This window comes from Haematobia irritans, chromosome 2, assembly GCF_050003625.1.
Source record: "Haematobia irritans isolate KBUSLIRL chromosome 2, ASM5000362v1, whole genome shotgun sequence".
NCBI classification, from domain to species: Eukaryota; Metazoa; Arthropoda; class Insecta; order Diptera; family Muscidae; genus Haematobia; species Haematobia irritans.
Window position 1 is genome coordinate 91,712,579 of NC_134398.1, and position 22,869 is coordinate 91,735,447.

General features: G+C 30.9%; 1 protein-coding gene across 1 annotated transcript in view; it reads right to left on the reverse strand.

The window, feature by feature from the left end:
* The window catches only part of hrm (solute carrier family 16 member hermes), a 114,275-nt gene that overhangs the window by 22,654 nt on the left and 68,752 nt on the right, over positions 1 to 22,869 (reverse strand). Inside the window, exon 2 of the mRNA XM_075295585.1 lies at positions 1,861 to 1,954. Coding sequence (XP_075151700.1) covers positions 1,861 to 1,951 — 91 coding nt within the window. The 5' untranslated portion in view covers positions 1,952 to 1,954. The remainder of the gene's footprint in view (positions 1 to 1,860; positions 1,955 to 22,869) is intronic.

Sequence of the window (22,869 nt, forward strand, 5' to 3'; positions counted from 1 at the left end):
ACTATCGTTATGTTTCTGATATAATCGAAGTCGGACGGAGTCTTGTGCGTCGAACATATCCCTCATATTGGCCACACTATAAGTTAAGTCCGAAGGGATAACCGATACTGCTGCATGTTTATGGGATCGATAACACATTTTAGTCATCGGCGACAATTCGTATCGATTGACTATACTGTAAGATCCTTTACAAACACATTCCGGAAAAACTTATAGTCTGGATGACGCATTAGAGCCCATATACTAACACCTCGTGCGAAATTTCAACTGGAACATATGAAATTTGCTCCTCCAAGCACGCAAGCAAAACTGCGGCTATATATAATTATAGACCGATATGCACCAATTTTTGCATGAGTGTTATATACCAATTTTTCTTAAACTAGGGGTCGCGACCCCCAAAGGGGCCGTGAAAAAATTACGAGGGGTCGCAAGAAACAGGATGTTATTACTTTTAGTAATTGCATGATTCATCGCGAAGCATTGGTGGCCAAGATGCAGTTAGGATCATCAACTTTATTATTTGTCACATATATTCGGAAACTGAACGAACTAAATTTGTCTCTTCAGGGGACGTACAAATATTTTTAATTTGGGCAATAAAATCCAAGCATTTGTGGAAAAAATAAATGTATGGAAAATTTTAATCACAAATTACAGATTTGAAAAGTTTTCATACACGAATGATTTTGCTACTGAAAATGATTTGGATTGTAATTTTATCATTTGGAATCTTTGGAAGAACAATTCAAGAAATATTTTCTGCCAGATTTTGATTGGGTGCAAAAACCACTCAATGAATCAATTCAAAACATCACACATATTCCATTAAAAGCTCAAGAAGAATTCGCGGAACTTTCGAGCGATACAAATTTAAAGCTAGAATTTGCTCAAACAAACTTAAATACTTTTTGGATCAAGGTTAAAGGCGAATTTCCAATACTCTCCAACTTTTCGATCAAGATGCTACTGCCATTTGCTACCCCATACTTGTGCGAATCAGCGTTTTCAACGCTTGTTGCAATTAAATCAAAAAATCATTCTTGCCTTACTAATGTTGAAACAGCCCTGAGACCTGCGCTATCTGAAATAATCCCGAGTTTGGATCTACTCTGTAAATTAATGTAAGCACACCCATCTCATTAATTATATACTTTTTTTTTTCTTCTGAATTTTGAACTAAATTTTAATTTTTACATGGACATTCATACGCATTTTTCGTTTGGTTTCTGAAGTTTGATATTAATTTTAATTTTTTGTAATATGAAATTTATAGTAAATATATTAATCTGTATACATTCTTATTATTTTAAATACATTCTATATAAAATAATTAGAACCCGCATTTTCAAAATTAAATTATACTTTGTTGGGGGTAACTAAAAATTTCGTATTACGAAAATGGGTCACGTAACAAAAAAGTTTAAGAAGCCCTGTTATATTCCATATACAAACACACAAACCAAATTTCAGACGGATCGGATGAAATTTGCTTCTCTAAGAGGATCCGCAAGCCAAATCTGTCCATTGTGATACCACAGTGGTGAACTTCTCTCTTATCAATGAGTGCTGCCCTATTCTATGTTTACGTCAAATAGTTTCAAGTCCATAGCTTGGTTCGTTCGTTAGTTGGCATGATTTCAACAGACGGACGACGGATATCGTTAGATCGACTAAGAATTTCATCAGGACACATAAACGAACCAGAAAATAATATATAGTTTATGGGGTCTTAGGCCAATATTTTGATCTGTTACAAACGGAATGACAAACCTAAGTAAGGAATACAAGTTTTGGAGAACAACTTTTACCATAATAATAAAGACACTTTATTCAATATTGTAGTTATTTGTAGCTTACCTTTTTTCTCGTATATGTCATTGTCACCATTGGTTTCCGTTTTAATGTTCATGTAGTTCTGTTGCTTGTTTAATAAGTTATTCTTCTCCATTACCTAGAAGTAAATTGTATGCATTTAACATATGTATAACAATAATTATGTATTTTTATAGATGCGATGAATGTTTTTATTCGAAGGAGAATTTCAGTAATCACCGTGTCGACATATTTACTTTTTCTACACTGTTAGAAAAATATGTTTTTCATATGTTCCGATATAAACAAAATGTGTTTAGGGCACAATATATTTAAGTGCAAAAATGTAATGTTCCTAAACTAGCATTATATGTTTGGGACACATATGTTAATATGTTAGAATAAATAATGTTTGTGACATGAATGTTTCATAAAAATTATATATGTGAATTTAAACATATATAAATTTACAAATTTAGAGTAAAAATATATATGTTGTGATATTTTATTCAGAGAACGAACATAGCACAGCGAGAGAATCAAAAGAGAGCAATTTCTGTGGAACTGCTTGTGTTGTTTCGGACAAATGTTTTATGTGTTCATTTGTATTGGCTATGCACTTGGTAAGTTAATAAGGCTTCGCCAAAAATTGGATATGCTTAAGTCTAAATATTATTTAATTTGAATATTGAAATGAGTATTCGAAGTAAAGAGAATATACATTCGGAACCATGAGAATATACATTTGAAAAAAAAAATTGCATATTTTTTGCCTTAAGAGCAGAATTTTATATATGTGTGGAGATGTGTTTTGTGGAGTACAATTGAAAAAGCTTTATTTCTTTAAAATGAATTATTAAAGAAAAGTAAACGGGAAAACATGATCATTTTACAGCGATAATGCCAATTTAAAGGTTAAGCACAAAATTATTCTTTAATAAATATTCATATTTATTTGTATTTCCAAATACGATAAATTTTAAATGCATTTAAAATAGTGTTAAATAATGGTAAAAAAATCACACCTATATAAATTTATGTGTATATTGTAAAATTATTTATGATTATACTCGACTTCACATTCTTCTTTTGTAAAAGTTTTTGAATTACTTCGAACATTTAAAACTTTTATACAAACCTTTTTTGGTACAAAATTGTTATTTTTGCAATAAAAAAATATTGGTGTTCGGTCGGAGCAGGGATGGAACCCACGACCCTCTGCATGCAAGGCAGACATGCTTACCATTGCTCCATGTGGTCAACAAATGTATGTTTCTGTTAAATAATGTTATGTTTGCATCGGCTCGTGGGCGCCACAAGCTACGTAGCCCAGTGGACAGTGTGTTGGCTTACAAATTTAACAAATTTATAAAATTTAATAATTTCAATTATATTTGCTTAGCTCGGCTTGAGGTCATGTGAATAAAAACAGATGTTTTTGTTTTTTGAGTTGTATTTTTTTTTATATTTAAAATTTTCCAATATTTCGAGACATCTCCGATGCTCGTCTTCAGGGAAATTACTTTAAACAAAAAGAAAAAACATTTAACACATTAACAAAAAATATATCATTACATGAAAAACACAGATAATTACATTTAAATTTAAAGAACAGTGAACTTCTTTACAAGGGAGTATATTTACAACTAAAAGCTAATCTGTCTTTCTATATTTTTGTACAATATTTCTATAAATATGTGCACAATGGTCCGTATCAGTCTTAAAATTCATTCGTCTTTCTGCAGGTACATTTATAATATGTAGCATCTCCAGAGTAAATCTCCTTTTATAATTGGATTCTTGCGTCAAAATATCTACGTCCTTAAAGTTTGGTTTGTGTCCTGTTAAAATGCAATGTGCTGCAAGTGCCGTCTTTTGCTCCAAGGGCTTATCAGTGGCTTTCTGATCAGATTTATGCCCTGAGAGTCTAGTTTTTAATTTGGTTTTCGTTGTACCAATATATACTTTTTGGCAAGTATTAGAGTCATTTCCATTGCATTTGATCTTGTATACTACGTTTGACTTGTCTTCTTTCTTAATTTTGGATTTTGTCTTGCTGAAGAATTGATTTACTGTATTATGAGTCCTTTGTGCAATTTGAAATTTGTCCTTATTTAGCATGTTTGATGATTTGAATATTTCCGAGAATTGGGGGACATATGTCAAGGGTTTATAAATTTTGGGTTCAATTTCGTCATGTTTGATATGTTGTCGTTCTTTTACATGTTGTATTAGGTCGTCAATCGTCTTATTCGGAAAATTATTTAATCGCAATATGGTCCTTATCTTATCTTCGTTGTCCTTATGAAATATTTTGTCGCTGATATCGTGTACTCTTCTTATACAATTTGTAGCCGTATTCATTATAACTCGTCTAGGATGTTTGGAGTTGAAATTTATCAATCGTCCTGTGGCTGTTGGCTTTTGATACCAGTTAATTTTTATTCAATTTCTGTGCCTTAGAATTATAGTATCTAAGTATGGTAACTTGTTGTCCTCTTCTGTTTCCATCGTAAATTGAATTTGTCTATCAAAGGCGTTTAAAGCTGATAAAGTGGCCTGAACGTCATTTTTATTCAAAATACAGAACAGATCATCTACATATTTTGTCATTATTTTTGGTTTAATAGTCAATTTTTCCAATACTGAGTCCAAGAGTACTTCCATTACAATATCGGCGATAATAGGTGAAGCTGGTGATCCCATTGGCATTCCTTTACGTTGTTCATACACCTTGTCATCATATACAAAATATCTTGAGTCCTTTATACAAAAAGTTAACATTTCTATAAAAATATCCATCGGTATCTTCGTATAGTCCTTTATTTCGTCCCATTTTTCTTTTATAATCTTAATCGCCAAATTTACTGGAATGCTTGGAAAAAGAGATACTACGTCAAACGAGATCATTGTTTCATTGTCCTCAATCTTAATATTACTGGTTTTATTCTTAAATTCAATTGCGTCCTTTACATTATATTTGGAATCTTTCGTCAAATTTTTCAAAATATTTACAATATATTTTGATAGTTCATAAGAGGGGGAATTTATTGAAGAACATATCGGTCTTACAGGGACTCCTTCCTTATGTATCTTCGGAAGTCCATAAATTCGAGGGGCGTTAGCAATTTTACATATCAATTTTAATTTTTCGTTGGTGTCTATGATGTTCATTCTGAATAATTTTTCCACCAGTTTGTTATTTTTGGTTTGTAGTGTTGATGTCGGATCTCTTTTTAAGCGTCTATATGTACAAATATCTCTTAAAATATTTTTCATCTTTATTTCATAATCGTCTTTATACATCGCTACGGTTTTCCCCCTTTATTAGCAGACGATTATGAAATAAAGATGAAAAATATTTTAAGAGATATTTGTACATATAGACGCTTAAAAAGAGATCCGACATCAACACTACAAACCAAAAATAACAAACTGGTGGAAAAATTATTCAGAATGAACATCATTGACACGACAACATATCAAACATGACGAAATTGAACCCAAAATTTATAAACCCTTGACATATGTCCCCCAATTCTCGGAAAGATTCAAATCATCAAACATGCTAAATAAGGACAAATTTCAAATTGCACAAAGGACTCATAATACAGTAAATCAATTCTTCAGCAAGACAAAATCCAAAATTAAGAAAGAAGACAAGTCAAACGTAGTATATAAGATCAAATGCAATGGAAATGACTCTGATACTTGCCAAAAAGTATATATTGGTACAACGAAAACCAAATTAAAAACTAGACTCTCAGGGCATAAATCTGATCAGAAAGCCACTGATAAGCCCTTGGAGCAAAAGACGGCACTTGCAGCACATTGTACTTTAACAGGACACAAACCAAACTTTAAGGACGTAGATATTTTGACGCAAGAAACCAATTATAAACGGAGATTTACTCTGGAGATGCTACATATTATAAATGTACCTGCAGAAAGACGAATGAATTTTAAGACTGATACGGACCATTGTGCACATATTTATAGAAATATTGTACAAAAATATAGAAAGACAGATTAGCTTTTAGTTGTAAATATACTCCCTTGTAAAGAAGTTCACTGTTCTTTAAATTTAAATGTAATTATCTGTGTTTTTCATGTAATGATATATTTTTTGTTAATGTGTTAAATGTTTTTTCTTTTTGTTTAAAGTAATTTCCCTGAAGACGAGAATAGGAGATGTCTCGAAATATTGGAAAATTTTAAATATAAAAAAATACAACTCAAAAAATAACAACATCTGTTTTTATTCACATGACCTCAAGCCGAACTAAGCAAATATAATTAAAAGTTTAAAGGTCAACTAATTAAAACAACATTTAATAATTTCTTCTACATTGTTTGTATTACAGAAGAAGGTGCTAAGAACAAAAAAAAAACTCGAGGAAGTGAGAAAGATGTGAGGGAATATGCAATTGCGCCGAAATAATTTTTGTTGTTGTTTTTGATTTCAGCTTAAAATCATGCATTGACTAAACTAAAGGGTGATTCTTTTGAGGTTAGGATTTTCATGCATTAGTATTTGACAGATCACGTGGGATTTCAGACATGGTGTCAAAGAGAAAGATGCTCAGTTTGCTTTGACATTTCATCATGAATAGACTTACGATCTGCCACAACGTCGAATTTTCAGTGAATGGGCCCTAGAAAAGTTGGCAGAAAATCCGCTTTTTTATCGACAAATTTTGTTCAGCGATGAGGCTCATTTCTGGTTGAATGGCTACGTAAATAAGCAAAATTGCCGCATTTGGAGTGAAGAGCAACCAGAAGCCGTTCAAGAACTGCCCATGCATCCCGAAAAATGCACTGTTTGGTGTGGTTTGTACGCTGGTGGAATCATTGGACCGTATTTTTTCAAAGATGCTGTTGGACGCAACGTTACGGTGAATGGCGATCGCTATCGTTCGATGCTAACAAACTTTTTGTTGCCAAAAATGGAAGAACTGAACTTGGTTGACATGTGGTTTCAACAAGATGGCGCTACATGCCACACAGCTCGCGATTCTATGGCCATTTTGAGGGAAAACTTCGGAGAACAATTCATCTCAAGAAATGGACCGGTAAGTTGGCCACCAAGATCATGCGATTTGACGCCTTTAGACTATTTTTTGTGGGGCTACGTCAAGTCTAAAGTCTACAGAAATAAGCCAGCAACTATTCCAGCTTTGGAAGACAACATTTCCGAAGAAATTCGGGCTATTCCGGCCGAAATGCTCGAAAAAGTTGCCCAAAATTGGACTTTCCGAATGGACCACCTAAGACGCAGCCGCGGTCAACATTTAAATGAAATTATCTTCAAAAAGTAAATGTCATGGACCAATCTAACGTTTCAAATAAAGAACCGATGAGATTTTGCAAATTTTATGCGTTTTTTTTTAAAAAAAAGTTATCAAGCTCTTAACAAATCACCCTTTACAAGTGTAGCTTAACCAACAGAGGAAAATAATGTTTGTAAAATCTATTTGGGCAAAGCCCTACACACAAAAAATTTTTTCTCTGATTCAATCACCAAATTAATTGATCCAATTAATTTTTTAATTGAAATGTCTTCAATCACGAAAGAGATAGTATCAATCACAGTTTTAATTGGGCATAGAAAAAATTCTTGATTAAAAAATTAGTTGATTTTTTCAGCAAAATTCAATTAATATTTTAATTGATTCAATTAAAAATTTAATTGATGTTGATTGCAAAACGCAATTAATTTATTAAGGTAACTATTTTTAAAAAGGTAACTATTTTTAATTACTTAGTTAGATTGGCTTAGAGTTTTTATTTGGATTAACAAATGATTGTTTGAAATACATTTTTAATTAAAAAAGTAAAAAAAAACAGCACTTTTTTTAACTGAATTAGTCTTCCGAATTTGATTAAAAAGTTAATTGTATCAATTAATTTTTTAATTAAACATTTTAAAAATTTCAATCATTGACTTAATTAACTTAATGTTTCTATCATGATTAAAATGTTAATTGTATCAATTAATTTATTAATTGAAAAAATTTTCAACTTCAATTAACTTTTTAATTGGAAATATTTTAGTGATATTTTTTTCTGTGTATAGACTGCAAGATGGTTGGATGGACGCACGTTTCGGAATTACCACATTCCTCATCAGTATCCTCAACTTGCAGCAAAACTATCAACCAATTATCAGAATAAATTCAGGCAGTTCACTAAACCCAAAAGTAAACCACACTTGGACCTTCCGAAAAACGTTTTACACGATTACCGGCTTATGCCGAAATAAATTCGTACAAACATATCTCTTTTCCTTTGCCACCGTCAAACCATCGATTTGAGTGCAGCTGGATGGGTTTATTTTGAGCGTGCTTCCTCTTTTTATACCCTGCGCCACACTGTGGAACAGGGTATTATAAGTTAGTGCATATGTTTGTAACACCCAAAAGGAGACGAGATAGACACATGGTGTCTTTGGCAACAATACTCAGGGTGGGTCCCTGAGTCGATATAACCATGTCCGTCTGTCCGTCCGTCCGTCTGTGAACACATTTTTGTGATCAAAGTCGCAAGTCCAATCGCCTCCAAATTTGGCACATGTTCCTAATTTGGGTCAGAATAGAACCCTATTGATTTTGGAAGAAATCGGTTCAGATTTATATATAGCTCCCATATATATCTTTCGCCCGATATGCACTAATATGGACCCAGCAGCCAGAGTTTTATACCGATTTGCTTGAAATTTTGTACAAACATAACACTTAGTCGTATAGTCAAGTGTGCAAAATTTGATTGAAATCGGTTCAGATTTAGATATAGCTTCCATATATATTTTTCGCCCGATACATAAATAAACTTTTGCGAAGTTTCCTTAAAATTGTTCCTTAAATGTTTCCCATATTTTTATACCCACCACCATAGAATGGTGACGGGGTATAATAAGTTTGTCATTCCGTTTGTAACACATCGAAATATCGATTTCCGACTATATAAAGTATATATATTCTTGATCAGGGAGAAATTCTAAGACGATATAGCCATGTCCGTCTGTCTGTCTGTCTGTTGTAATCACGCTACAGTCTTCAATAATAAAGCAATCGTGATGAAATTTCGCACAAACTCGTCTTTTGTCTGCAGGCAGGTCAAGTTCGAAGATGGGCTATATCGGTCCAAGTTTTGATATAGGCCCCATATAAACCGACCTCCCGATTTGGGGTCTTGGGCTTATAAAAACCTTAGTTTCTATCCAATTTGCCTGAAATTGGAAATCTAGAGGTATTTTATGACCACAAAGAGGTGTGCCAAAAATGGTAAGTATCGGTCCATGTTTTGGTATAGCCCCCATATAGACCGATCTCCCGATTATATTTCTAGGGCTTCTAGAATCGATAGTTTCTATCCAATTCGCCCGAAATTGGAAATCTGGAGGTATTTTAGCACCATAAAGAGGTGTGCCAAAAATGGCGACTATCGGTTGATGTTTAGGTATAGCCCCCATATAGACCGATTTCCCGATTTTACTTCTTGGGCTTATAGAATCCGTAGTTTTTATCCAATTTGCCTGAAATCGGAAATCTAGAGGTATTTTAGAACAATTAAGAGGTGTGCCGAAAATGGTGAGTATCGGTCCATGTTTTCGTATAGCCCCCATATAGACCGATCTCCAGTTTTTACTTCTTGGGCGTCTAAAATCTGTAGCTTTTATCCAATTTGCCTGAAATTAGAAATCAAGAGGTATTTTAAAACCCTAAAGAGGTGTGCTGAAAATGATGAGTATCGGACCATGTTTTTATATAGCCCCCATATAGACCGATCTCCAGATTTTATTCTTGGGCTTATAGAAACCGTAGTTTTTATCCAACTTGCCTCAAGTTGGAAATCTAGAGGTATTTTATATAGGTCCATGTTTTGATATAGCCATCAGATAGACCGATCTCCCGATATTACTTTTTGGGCTTCTAGAAACCGTAATTGTGTCCACTTTGCCTGAAATCGAAAATCTGGAGATTTTTAGGAATATAAATAGGTGTGCAAGAAATGATTTTATTTTTTAGGCTTCTAGAATCCGTAGTTTTTATCTAATTTGCCTGAAATGAGAAATCTAGAGGTATACTAGGACCTTAAATATGAAAGCCGAAAATGGCGTGTAATTTTTATCTCCCAAATAGACCGATCTCCCGATTTGACTTCTTGGGCTTTTAGAAACCATCGTTTTTTCAAATTTGCATGAAATTTTAAATCTAGAAGAATTTTAGGAACATAAAGAGGTGTGCCGAAAATGGTGAATATCGGTCCATGTGCACTGATAATAAAAATTGCTCGAAACTGAATTATAGTTTCCAGATTTTACTTCTGGTAATCATTTAAATAATGGGGGTAAAAATCTACAGATGTTAGATTTTAAATCAAGGCGTTATTTCATCGTTTTCTTGCACACGATGTTTATGATTCCTCTAAAACTCAAACAAATATGGTTCTTATAAATCCAGAATCTGATCTAGTCTTCATAGGTAAAATCTTTGAATTTATCTTCGGGAAGTGTACTGGTTGAACTGATCTGCTTATCATCAAATCCCCCTGACATTTTCACAGGAAACTATAATATTTGATTCATGGTGGTGGGTATTTAAGATTCGGCCCGGCCGAACTTACTGCTTTATATACTTGTTTTTACTAACATTGTGTTCCACCCTAGCGCATTAGCCAACTTAAATTTTGAGTCTATAGATTTTGTAGAAGTCTATCAAATTCTATGCAGATCGAGTGATATTTAAATTTATGTATTTGGGACAAACCTTTATAAATAGCCCCAACACATTTGACGGATGTGATATGGTATCGAAAATTTAGATCTACAAAGTGGTGCAGGGTATAATATAGTCGGCCCCGCCCGACTTTAGACTTTCCGTACTTGTTTTTTCATTCGTTTTGTTTTGTTATTGTTCGTTTCTTTCTTTAATCATTGTTGTTGTCTTTGATTTCAGCTTAAAATCATGCATTGACTAAACTACAAGTGTAGCTTAACCAACAGAGGAAAAGAATGTTTGTCAAATCTATTTGGGCAAAGCCCTATAGACTGCAAGATGTTTGGATGGACGCACGTTTCGGAATTTCCACATTCCTCATCAACATCCTTTACTTGCAGCAAAACTAGCTACACTTGCATGGTGAATGCCAATTTAAAGGTCAAAAGTCAAACTGAAATCAAAAGCAACAACAATGATTAAAGAAAGAAACCAACAATAACAAAACAAAACGAAAGAAATAATTTTTTTAAAACAATCTTCTTTGGGAGAAAATTCTTCCAAGCAGACAATATTTTTAGGCTCAAAATGCTTCCAAACACACAATATGTTCACGAAAAACAAACATAATAATGTTTCGGCAATATAAAATAATATATGTGCTTCCTGCAAAATATGTTTGGAACATATGTTAGAGTAGCGATTTTTTAAGGGTGTAGTGCTGTCCTAGCCCTTAGTTATAAGAACGAAATATAAATGCAACTGTTCGAGTATGGATCATGGATTAGCGGTAGATGTCTTGTATTTGTACTGCTGATTATGCGAATGGGGCATTTGGTAAGTTTCTTTTCTTCTATTACTCTTGATTGTTTTTCGGAGCTATGTAGATAAGTTATTCGATATTAGGTCTGTTTGCGTCCTTTTTTTTAAATTAGCAGAAATGTACGTGAACGCATTTCAGTAACAATTTTTTTTGTTTAATAAAATTTCATATTTTGGAAAAAAATGGAAATCAAAATTGTTAACATTCCATTCGCGCTAAATGAAGATTTAGACAACCACAATTTAAGTAAAATTTACTCATTTGAGAAACATATGAACTCCCATTTCAGCAAAATATGAACTATTGTCATATTTAGTAAAATTGTGTACTACATTTGTAAGAAACTTTTTTTCTCATTTTTAGTTCACGTCAATGAAGTAAGCAAAAAATACTAGAAATAAGAAAATTTTTCTCACATTTGGCAAAATGTATAATATAAAAAAAATTTATAATATAAAAATCCTTGTGCGAATGTCACTAAAATGTTCACTCAAAAAAAGAGAGCCAACCCAACTTTATTTTTGTTCATGAAGATTAGTTGATTTTAGTTATCATTGAAATCATTTTTTTAATTGAAATCAAAAAAAATTTTTTTTGTGTGTAGTCAACAATAATTACTGCCATAACTGTTTGAAACTAGTTTCAAGGACACAGCAACAATTCTAACGATAACATTAGTAGTGTTTTATCCTCTTACAACGGACTCTTATAGCTTACAATTTCTATGTTAGCCTGATAACAATGCAGGCTGGTTCTTCGTCCAAATTAATTACTTTACACATTATTACAATTCTAACACAAGCTTATTGGACATGAAAGATTGAGGAATTAAGGGAAGGGAACATAATTGAACTTTTTGTGTCGATTTGAAATTTATACCAAATGTTTACTAATTTGAGGTCGCTGATTTGAGAGAAGCAAATTTCATCCGATCCGGCTGAAATTTGGTACATGGTGTTAGTATATGGTCTCTAACAACCATGCAAAAATTGGTCCGCATCAGTCCATAATTATATATAGCCCCCATATAAACCATCCCCCGATTTGGCTTTCGGAGCCTCTAAGAGAAGCAAATTTCATCCTATCCGGCTGAAATTTGATACATGTTGTTAGTATATGGTCTCTAACAACTATGCAAAAATTGGTCCACATCGGTCCATAATTAAGTATAGCCCCCATATAAACCGATCCCCAGATTTGGCTTGCAGAGCCTCTAAGAGAAGAAAGTTTCCTCCGATCCGGCTGAAATTTGGTACACGGTGTTAATATATGGTCTCTAACAACTATGCTAAAATTGGTCCACATAGGTTAATAATTATATATAGCCCCCATATAAACCGACCCCCCGATTTGGCTTGCGGAGCCTCTAAGAGAAGCAAATTTCATCCGATCCGGCTGAAATTTGGTACATGGTGTAAGTATATGGTCTCTAATGGCCATGCAAAATTTGGTCGAAATCGGTCCATAATTATATATAGCCCCCATATAAACCGATCCCCAGATTTGACCTCCGGAGCCCCTTCGAAGAGCAAAACTCATCCGATTCGGTTGAAATTTGGTACGTGATGTTAGTATATGGTATCCATAATAAATAATTTAAATAATTGTATATAGCCCCAAATAATTGTATATAGTCCCTATATAAGCGACCCCCATATTTCAATTCTGGCTCCCTATGTACCGTGCAAAAGTCCATATCGATTCGTAATTATTTGTAGACTTACCTACACATACCTTTTTTGTCTAATATATACCACGTATGGACTAACTCACAACTTAGAAAACAATTTAAGATACCACAACCCAAGTAATTCGATTGTGGATGACAGTCTTTCGTAGAAGTTTCTACGCAATCCATGGTGGAGGGTACACAGAAAAAAAAAGTGTCTCGTAAATTTAAGAAGATTTTTACAATAATTTATTACAAGAATTTTCCAGAATTTTAGTTCATTTTTCGTATCTTGAACGAAAATTAACTACTCGAAAGGAAATTTTACAAATTCTAAGTAGCAATCGTTTAGTTCATGGCCTACAAAATACGATGGAAATTTCCTTAAAAAATTTCTTAACTGGTAGTTAAAAATTCGTTTGTTATGCTATAAAACTACTTGTGAAATGTAAAGTATTTTGTAAATAATAAGTGCAATTTACTATAAGATTTTTTTGTATGAGAAAATATTTTTTTACGAAAAATGAACTTGAAAGTGGATAGCAATTTCTTACTGACAATTCCTATAGTTAATAATTGTTGGTAAAAAATTACCCAATGAAATATTTTTAGTTCACATGTAATTAAATTTATAGACATTTTCGTCAAAAATGGTAGATAACATTTCTTGAAAATTTTGCAAATTTTAAGTTAAACGTTTCATCGTTCATAAACTGGTGTGCCTTTACGAATATTATTCTCAGAGTAAATTGTCAGCAGATGCGATGAACTAATGCATAGTACAGAGATCTTTATCGGCATAGTGGAATGTGATTAATGTAAAGATGATGTTACTTGAGTTTTGTTGTGTATACATGAGCGTGGGGTTGTTTTTATTTTGGTTCATTTAGTCAAAGATAATAAAAGAGGAAGATGGGAGATTGGCTTGCGTCATACCAAATGTTGCATTTACCAGATTAGTTTAATACATGTTTGTAACCTTTTAGTTGTTTTTAGTTTTCATTTTTTAAATGCAAAATTTAATTTTCTTAATGAAACAATGATAAATTTTAGGCAACAACAAAAAAATTAAATTTTCCCCTTTATGGAAATTTATTTCGTGCTCTTAATTTCTTTTTATGTGCATTTTAATGCTATGTCAATACTTGTCGTATACGCGTTTGGTTCGAGTATTAAACTAATGTGGTAAATGGTTTGATGTGCTCAGTAGCCAATCTCCCATCTTCCTCTTTTATTATCTTTGCATTTAGTGGTTTGTGTGTGTGTGTTTGTTATTCTTGGATGGTTTATTGGCTGGATGAGGTGTTGTTTTCAATAAAGGCACATGTGTTTTTGTTGTTGTAGGAATGTTTTGGCTTTGCTTGGTTTTGTTTGGCATGCTTCAGTTGTATATGTGGCGTTGGCGTGGGCTGTTGCATCCTTTAAGTAGGTATGCAACAAGGGAATATAAAGGCATGGAATATTTTGGATTTTTGAGACATATATTGGTATTTGTTTATTAAACCTTTTAAATGAAAGTTATTAATATTTTATCGGTAGTTTAGAAAAAAGTTATTACGAATATTTAGGAAAATATGTTGAAATTGAAAGTGTATTGAAATTTTTATTATTCTATGTAAAAAATTAGTATTCAATTCCAGATGAATTTGGAAAATTTTTGTTATATCTCAGCGTATAGTTTATTCATAAATTGGTAAGTATTTTTTTAATATGACTTTCTTTTGAAAAGAATATTTTTTATGTATATTATTATTTGTTAATTATTTTTTTTGAAACCAGTTTAATGTTTTTCTTTGTTGTAATAGCGATATTTAATTTCAGAGCAACTCCAGACGGATTCAAACAAATTTAAAAAGGTAGAGAATTGGCAAGTTTTCTTTTAAAAATTGGCTTTCTTTCAACTAGAATATTTACGTTTTTATGACCTTTTTATCATCAAAATTACAGGTTTTTTAATACCTTATTTTAGCATTTCTTTAATTAATTTTTTTGGAAACTAATGTAATATTTTTAATGTAAAAATAAATATTTAATTTCAGAATAACCCCTTAAAATTTGGACAAATTTTTAGTACTCCTTTGCCTGTAATTTAATAGTGAATTGGTAAGTTTTCTTTAACTTTCTTTTAACCCTGGATAGCCATCCTTATTTTTTGTACATTAACGTCATCCTTCGTCATTTTGATTACGGCTGATTTCAAGACGATATAATTTTCATCGTGAGCGAAAAAGTGAACCAAACTTGCATTTATTTTCTTATTCAATTTGGTTTTAAGTAGTATAAAACAAAAATTCATAAAACGGTCGAATTAGTATAACTTAAATTTACCATTTCCCAATAGACTAAAATGCATTTTAAATCGAAAATAAAATTACGTGTCGTCATTTTGACGAATGATGACTGTCTAGGGTTATCAAGAATATTTGGTTTTTAATGCATATTATTATTTTTTTCATTAGATTTTTGAAAACTTATTTAATAATTTTATTTAATATTTAATTTCAGAGTAACCCAAATAAATTTGGACAACTTTTTATATTTCCCCTCAGCGTACAATTTAATAGAGAATTGGTAAGTTTTATATTAAAATTTTGGCTTTCTTTCAACTAGAATATATATTTTATTATATCCTTCACATCGATAAAAACACAGTTTTATGAGTTTATATAGAATACTTCATTATTTTTCTAATTATTTCAGGTACACATTTTATGAGATACGTTTTCCAAAGAAAAGTTGAATTCTTTACACCATCTGATAAAATGCCCCAAATATGGTAAGTTACAAGCTAAAATGAAGAATTAAAAATTATATTTCATTACATGGTGTTAATTTTTAACAATTTTCATTTTTGTTTCCATTTTTTCCAGCAAGATATGTGAAAAAACTACCTACGATGAATAAAAAATGGATAAGTAAAAATGTCCAAACAGCGGGTTCAAATGAACTACTCTCTGTTCCACGTGGTCATCATTTTTATTCACAAAATACATTGTATTAAAAACTTTCATCATAAGTTTTTATAATAAAGTACTTTTGCTTAAAGAAAGTTTAATTTTAATGTATGAAAATTTTCATAATAGTAAAACGGTTTGTTGTTCCTTTAATTATTTAATTTCTCTGTACTGTGGAATGATTGATTTAAAAATAGTTTAGTCGTCGACATTTAAAAGAGACTGTTAACCAATTTTTATTATCGGGTTTCCCACAAAATAAGCAAGTAAACCAAAATAATACTGACTTTTTAACTTGGTAGGTGTATATAAATCTTATGGTGTTGTAAAAATGAACTAAACTACAATGTTATAGATGAACTAAAATTTAAGAAAATTATAAACTAGACAAGTTGAAAAAAATCTTAAGGGCTAAATCATGGTCAATATTACTACAGTTTAGTTCATTTTGCAATGGAAAAGGGTTCACTGTTTTTTCAGTGTACATAAGATTCGGCCTGGCTGAACTTACGGCCGTTTATACTTGTTTTAATTTAATACGGTGAACCGTTTCCAGGTTATTCCAATTTTTAACATAACGGTATATCTCGAAAAGTCGAGCTGATAGAGAAAAATGCAAAAAAATGAGATTAGAAATCAGCGACCTCAAATTATTAAACATTTGGTATAAATTTCAAATCGACACAAAAAGTTCAATTATGTTCCCTTCCCTTAATTCCTCAATCTTTCATGTCCAATAAGCTTGTGTTAGAATTGTAATAATGTGTAAAGTAATTAATTTGGACGAAGAACCAGCCTGCATTGTTATCAGGCTAACATAGAAATTGTAAGCTATAAGAGTCCGTTGTAAGAGGATAAAACACTACTAATGTTATCGTTAGAATTGTTGCTGTGTCCTTGAAACTAGTTTCAAACAGTTATGGCAGTAATTATTGTTGACTACACACAAAAAAAATTTTTTTTGATTTCAATTAAAAAAATGATTTCAATGATAACTAAAATCAACTAATCTTCATGAACAAAAATAAAGTTGGGTTGGCTCTCTTTTTTTGAGTGAACATTTTAGTGACATTCGCACAAGGATTTTTATATTATAAATTTTTTTTATATTATACATTTTGCCAAATGTGAGAAAAATTTTCTTATTTCTAGTATTTTTTGCTTACTTCATTGACGTGAACTAAAAATGAGAAAAAAAGTTTCTTACAAATGTAGTACACAATTTTACTAAATATGACAATAGTTCATATTTTGCTGAAATGGGAGTTCATATGTTTCTCAAATGAGTAAATTTTACTTAAATTGTGGTTGTCTAAATCTTCATTTAGCGCGAATGGAATGTTAACAATTTTGATTTCCATTTTTTTCCAAAATATGAAATTTTATTAAACAAAAAAAATTGTTACTGAAATGCGTTCACGTACATTTCTGCTAATTTAAAAAAAAGGACGCAAACAGACCTAATATCGAATAACTTATCTACATAGCTCCGAAAAACAATCAAGAGTAATAGAAGAAAAGAAACTTACCAAATGCCCCATTCGCATAATCAGCAGTACAAATACAAGACATCTACCGCTAATCCATGATCCATACTCGAACAGTTGCATTTATATTTCGTTCTTATAACTAAGGGCTAGGACAGCACTACACCCTTAAAAAATCGCTACTCTAACATATGTTCCAAACATATTTTGCAGGAAGCACATATATTATTTTATATTGCCGAAACATTATTATGTTTGTTTTTCGTGAACATATTGTGTGTTTGGAAGCATTTTGAGCCTAAAAATATTGTCTGCTTGGAAGAATTTTCTCCCAAAGAAGATTGTTTTAAAAAAATTATTTCTTTCGTTTTGTTTTGTTATTGTTGGTTTCTTTCTTTAATCATTGTTGTTGCTTTTGATTTCAGTTTGACTTTTGACCTTTAAATTGGCATTCACCATGCAAGTGTAGCTAGTTTTGCTGCAAGTAAAGGATGTTGATGAGGAATGTGGAAATTCCGAAACGTGCGTCCATCCAAACATCTTGCAGTCTATAGGGCTTTGCCCAAATAGATTTGACAAACATTCTTTTCCTCTGTTGGTTAAGCTACACTTGTAGTTTAGTCAATGCATGATTTTAAGCTGAAATCAAAGACAACAACAATGATTAAAGAAAGAAACGAACAATAACAAAACAAAACGAATGAAAAAACAAGTACGGAAAGTCTAAAGTCGGGCGGGGCCGACTATATTATACCCTGCACCACTTTGTAGATCTAAATTTTCGATACCATATCACATCCGTCAAATGTGTTGGGGCTATTTATAAAGGTTTGTCCCAAATGCATAAATTTAAATATCACTCGATCTGCATAGAATTTGATAGACTTCTACAAAATCTATAGACTCAAAATTTAAGTTGGCTAATGCGCTAGGGTGGAACACAATGTTAGTAAAAACAAGTATATAAAGCAGTAAGTTCGGCCGGGCCGAATCTTAAATACCCACCACCATGAATCAAATATTATAGTTTCCTGTGAAAATGTCAGGGGGATTTGATGATAAGCAGATCAGTTCAACCAGTACACTTCCCGAAGATAAATTCAAAGATTTTACCTATGAAGACTAGATCAGATTCTGGATTTATAAGAACCATATTTGTTTGAGTTTTAGAGGAATCATAAACATCGTGTGCAAGTGTGCAAGAAAACGATGAAATAACGCCTTGATTTAAAATCTAACATCTGTAGATTTTTACCCCCATTATTTAAATGATTACCAGAAGTAAAATCTGGAAACTATAATTCAGTTTCGAGCAATTTTTATTATCAGTGCACATGGACCGATATTCACCATTTTCGGCACACCTCTTTATGTTCCTAAAATTCTTCTAGATTTAAAATTTCATGCAAATTTGAAAAAACGATGGTTTCTAAAAGCCCAAGAAGTCAAATCGGGAGATCGGTCTATTTGGGAGATAAAAATTACACGCCATTTTCGGCTTTCATATTTAAGGTCCTAGTATACCTCTAGATTTCTCATTTCAGGCAAATTAGATAAAAACTACGGATTCTAGAAGCCTAAAAAATAAAATCATTTCTTGCACACCTATTTATATTCCTAAAAATCTCCAGATTTTCGATTTCAGGCAAAGTGGACACAATTACGGTTTCTAGAAGCCCAAAAAGTAATATCGGGAGATCGGTCTATCTGATGGCTATATCAAAACATGGACCTATATAAAATACCTCTAGATTTCCAATTTGAGGCAAGTTGGATAAAAACTACGGTTTCTATAAGCCCAAGAATAAAATCTGGAGATCGGTCTATATGGGGGCTATATAAAAACATGGTCCGATACTCATCATTTTCAGCACACCTCTTTAGGGTTTTAAAATACCTCTTGATTTCTAATTTCAGGCAAATTGGATAAAAACTACAGATTTTAGACGCCCAAGAAGTAAAAACTGGAGATCGGTCTATATGGGGGCTATACCAAAACATGGACCGATACTCACCATTATCGGCACACCTCTTAATTGTTCTAAAATACCTCTAGATTTCCAATTTCAGGCAAATTGGATAAAAACTACGGATTCTATAAGCCCAAGAAGTAAAATCGGGAAATCGGTCTATATGGGGGCTATACCTAAACATCAACCGATAGTCGCCATTTTTGGCACACCTCTTTATGGTGCTAAAATACCTCCAGATTTCCAATTTCGGGCGAATTGGATAGAAACTATCGATTCTAGAAGCCCTAGAAATATAATCGGGAGATCGGTCTATATGGGGGCTATACCAAAACATGGACCGATACTTACCATTTTTGGCACACCTCTTTGTGGTCATAAAATACCTCTAGATTTCCAATTTCAGGCAAATTGGATAGAAACTAAGGTTTTTATAAGCCCAAGACCCCAAATCGGGAGGTCGGTTTATATGGGGCCTATATCAAAACTTGGACCGATATAGCCCATCTTCGAACTTGACCTGCCTGCAGACAAAAGACGAGTTTGTGCGAAATTTCATCACGATTGCTTTATTATTGAAGACTGTAGCGTGATTACAACAGACAGACAGACAGACGGACATGGCTATATCGTCTTAGAATTTCTCCCTGATCAAGAATATATATACTTTATATAGTCGGAAATCGATATTTCGATGTGTTACAAACGGAATGACAAACTTATTATACCCCGTCACCATTCTATGGTGGTGGGTATAAAAATATGGGAAACATTTAAGGAACAATTTTAAGGAAACTTCGCAAAAGTTTATTTATGTATCGGGCGAAAAATATATATGGAAGCTATATCTAAATCTGAACCGATTTCAATCAAATTTTGCACACTTGACTATACGACTAAGTGTTATGTTTGTACAAAATTTCAAGCAAATCGGTATAAAACTCTGGCTGCTGGGTCCATATTAGTGCATATCGGGCGAAAGATATATATGGGAGCTATATATAAATCTGAACCGATTTCTTCCAAAATCAATAGGGTTCTATTCTGACCCAAATTAGGAACATGTGCCAAATTTGGAGGCGATTGGACTTGCGACTTTGATCACAAAAATGTGTTCACAGACGGACGGACGGACAGACGGACATGGTTATATCGACTCAGGGACCCACCCTGAGTATTGTTGCCAAAGACACCATGTGTCTATCTCGTCTCCTTTTGGGTGTTACAAACATATGCACTAACTTATAATACCCTGTTCCACAGTGTGGCGCAGGGTATAAAAAGAGGAAGCACGCTCAAAATAAACCCATCCAGCTGCACTCAAATCGATGGTTTGACGGTGGCAAAGGAAAAGAGATATGTTTGTACGAATTTATTTCGGCATAAGCCGGTAATCGTGTAAAACGTTTTTCGGAAGGTCCAAGTGTGGTTTACTTTTGGGTTTAGTGAACTGCCTGAATTTATTCTGATAATTGGTTGATAGTTTTGCTGCAAGTTGAGGATACTGATGAGGAAACGTGCGTCCATCCAACCATCTTGCAGTCTATACACAGAAAAAAATATCACTAAAATATTTCCAATTAAAAAGTTAATTGAAGTTGAAAATTTTTTCAATTAATAAATTAATTGATACAATTAACATTTTAATCATGATAGAAACATTAAGTTAATTAAGTCAATGATTGAAATTTTTAAAATGTTTAATTAAAAAATTAATTGATACAATTAACTTTTTAATCAAATTCGGAAGACTAATTCAGTTAAAAAAAGTGCTGTTTTTTTTACTTTTTTAATTAAAAATGTATTTCAAACAATCATTTGTTAATCCAAATAAAAACTCTAAGCCAATCTAACTAAGTAATTAAAAATAGTTACCTTTTTAAAAATAGTTACCTTAATAAATTAATTGCGTTTTGCAATCAACATCAATTAAATTTTTAATTGAATCAATTAAAATATTAATTGAATTTTGCTGAAAAAATCAACTAATTTTTTAATCAAGAATTTTTTCTATGCCCAATTAAAACTGTGATTGATACTATCATTTTCGTGATTGAAGACATTTCAATTAAAAAATTAATTGGATCAATTAATTTGGTGATTGAATCAGAGAAAAAATTTTTTGTGTGTAGGGCTTTGCCCAAATAGATTTTACAAACATTATTTTCCTCTGTTGGTTAAGCTACACTTGTAAAGGGTGATTTGTTAAGAGCTTGATAACTTTTTTTAAAATATATATATATATATATATATATATATATATATATATATATATATATATATATATATATATATATATATATATATATATATATATATATATATATATATATATATGTATATATATATATATATATATCAGGGTGGGTCCCTGAGTCGGTATATATATATATATATATATATATATATATATATATATATATATATATATATATATATATATATATATATATATATATATATATATATATATATATCAGGGTGGGTCCCTGAGTCGATATATATATATATATATATATATATATATATATATATATATATATATATATATATATATATATATATATATATATATATATATATATATATATATATATATATATATATATACATATATATATATATATATATATATATATATATATATATATATATATATATATATATATATATATCGACTCAGGGACCCACCCTGATATATATATATATATATATATATATATATATATATATATATATATATATATATATATATATATATATATATATATATATATATATATATATATATATATATATATATATATATATATATATATATATATATATATATATATATATATATATATATATATATATATATATATATATATATATATATATATATATATATATATATATATATATATATATATATATATATATATATATATATATATATATATATATATATATATATATATATATATATATATATATATATATATATATATATATATATATATATATATATATATATATATATATATATATATATATATATATATATATATATATATATATATATATATATATATATATATATATATATATATATATATATATATATATATATATATATATATATACCGACTCAGGGACCCACCCTGATATATATATATATATACATATATATATATATATATATATATATATATATATATATATATATATATATATATATATATATATATATATATATATATATATATATAAATATATATATATATATATATATATATATATATATATATACCGACTCAGGGACCCACCCTGATATATATATATATATACATATATATATATATATATATATATATATATATATATATATATATATATATATATATATATATATATATATATATATATATATATATATATATATATATATA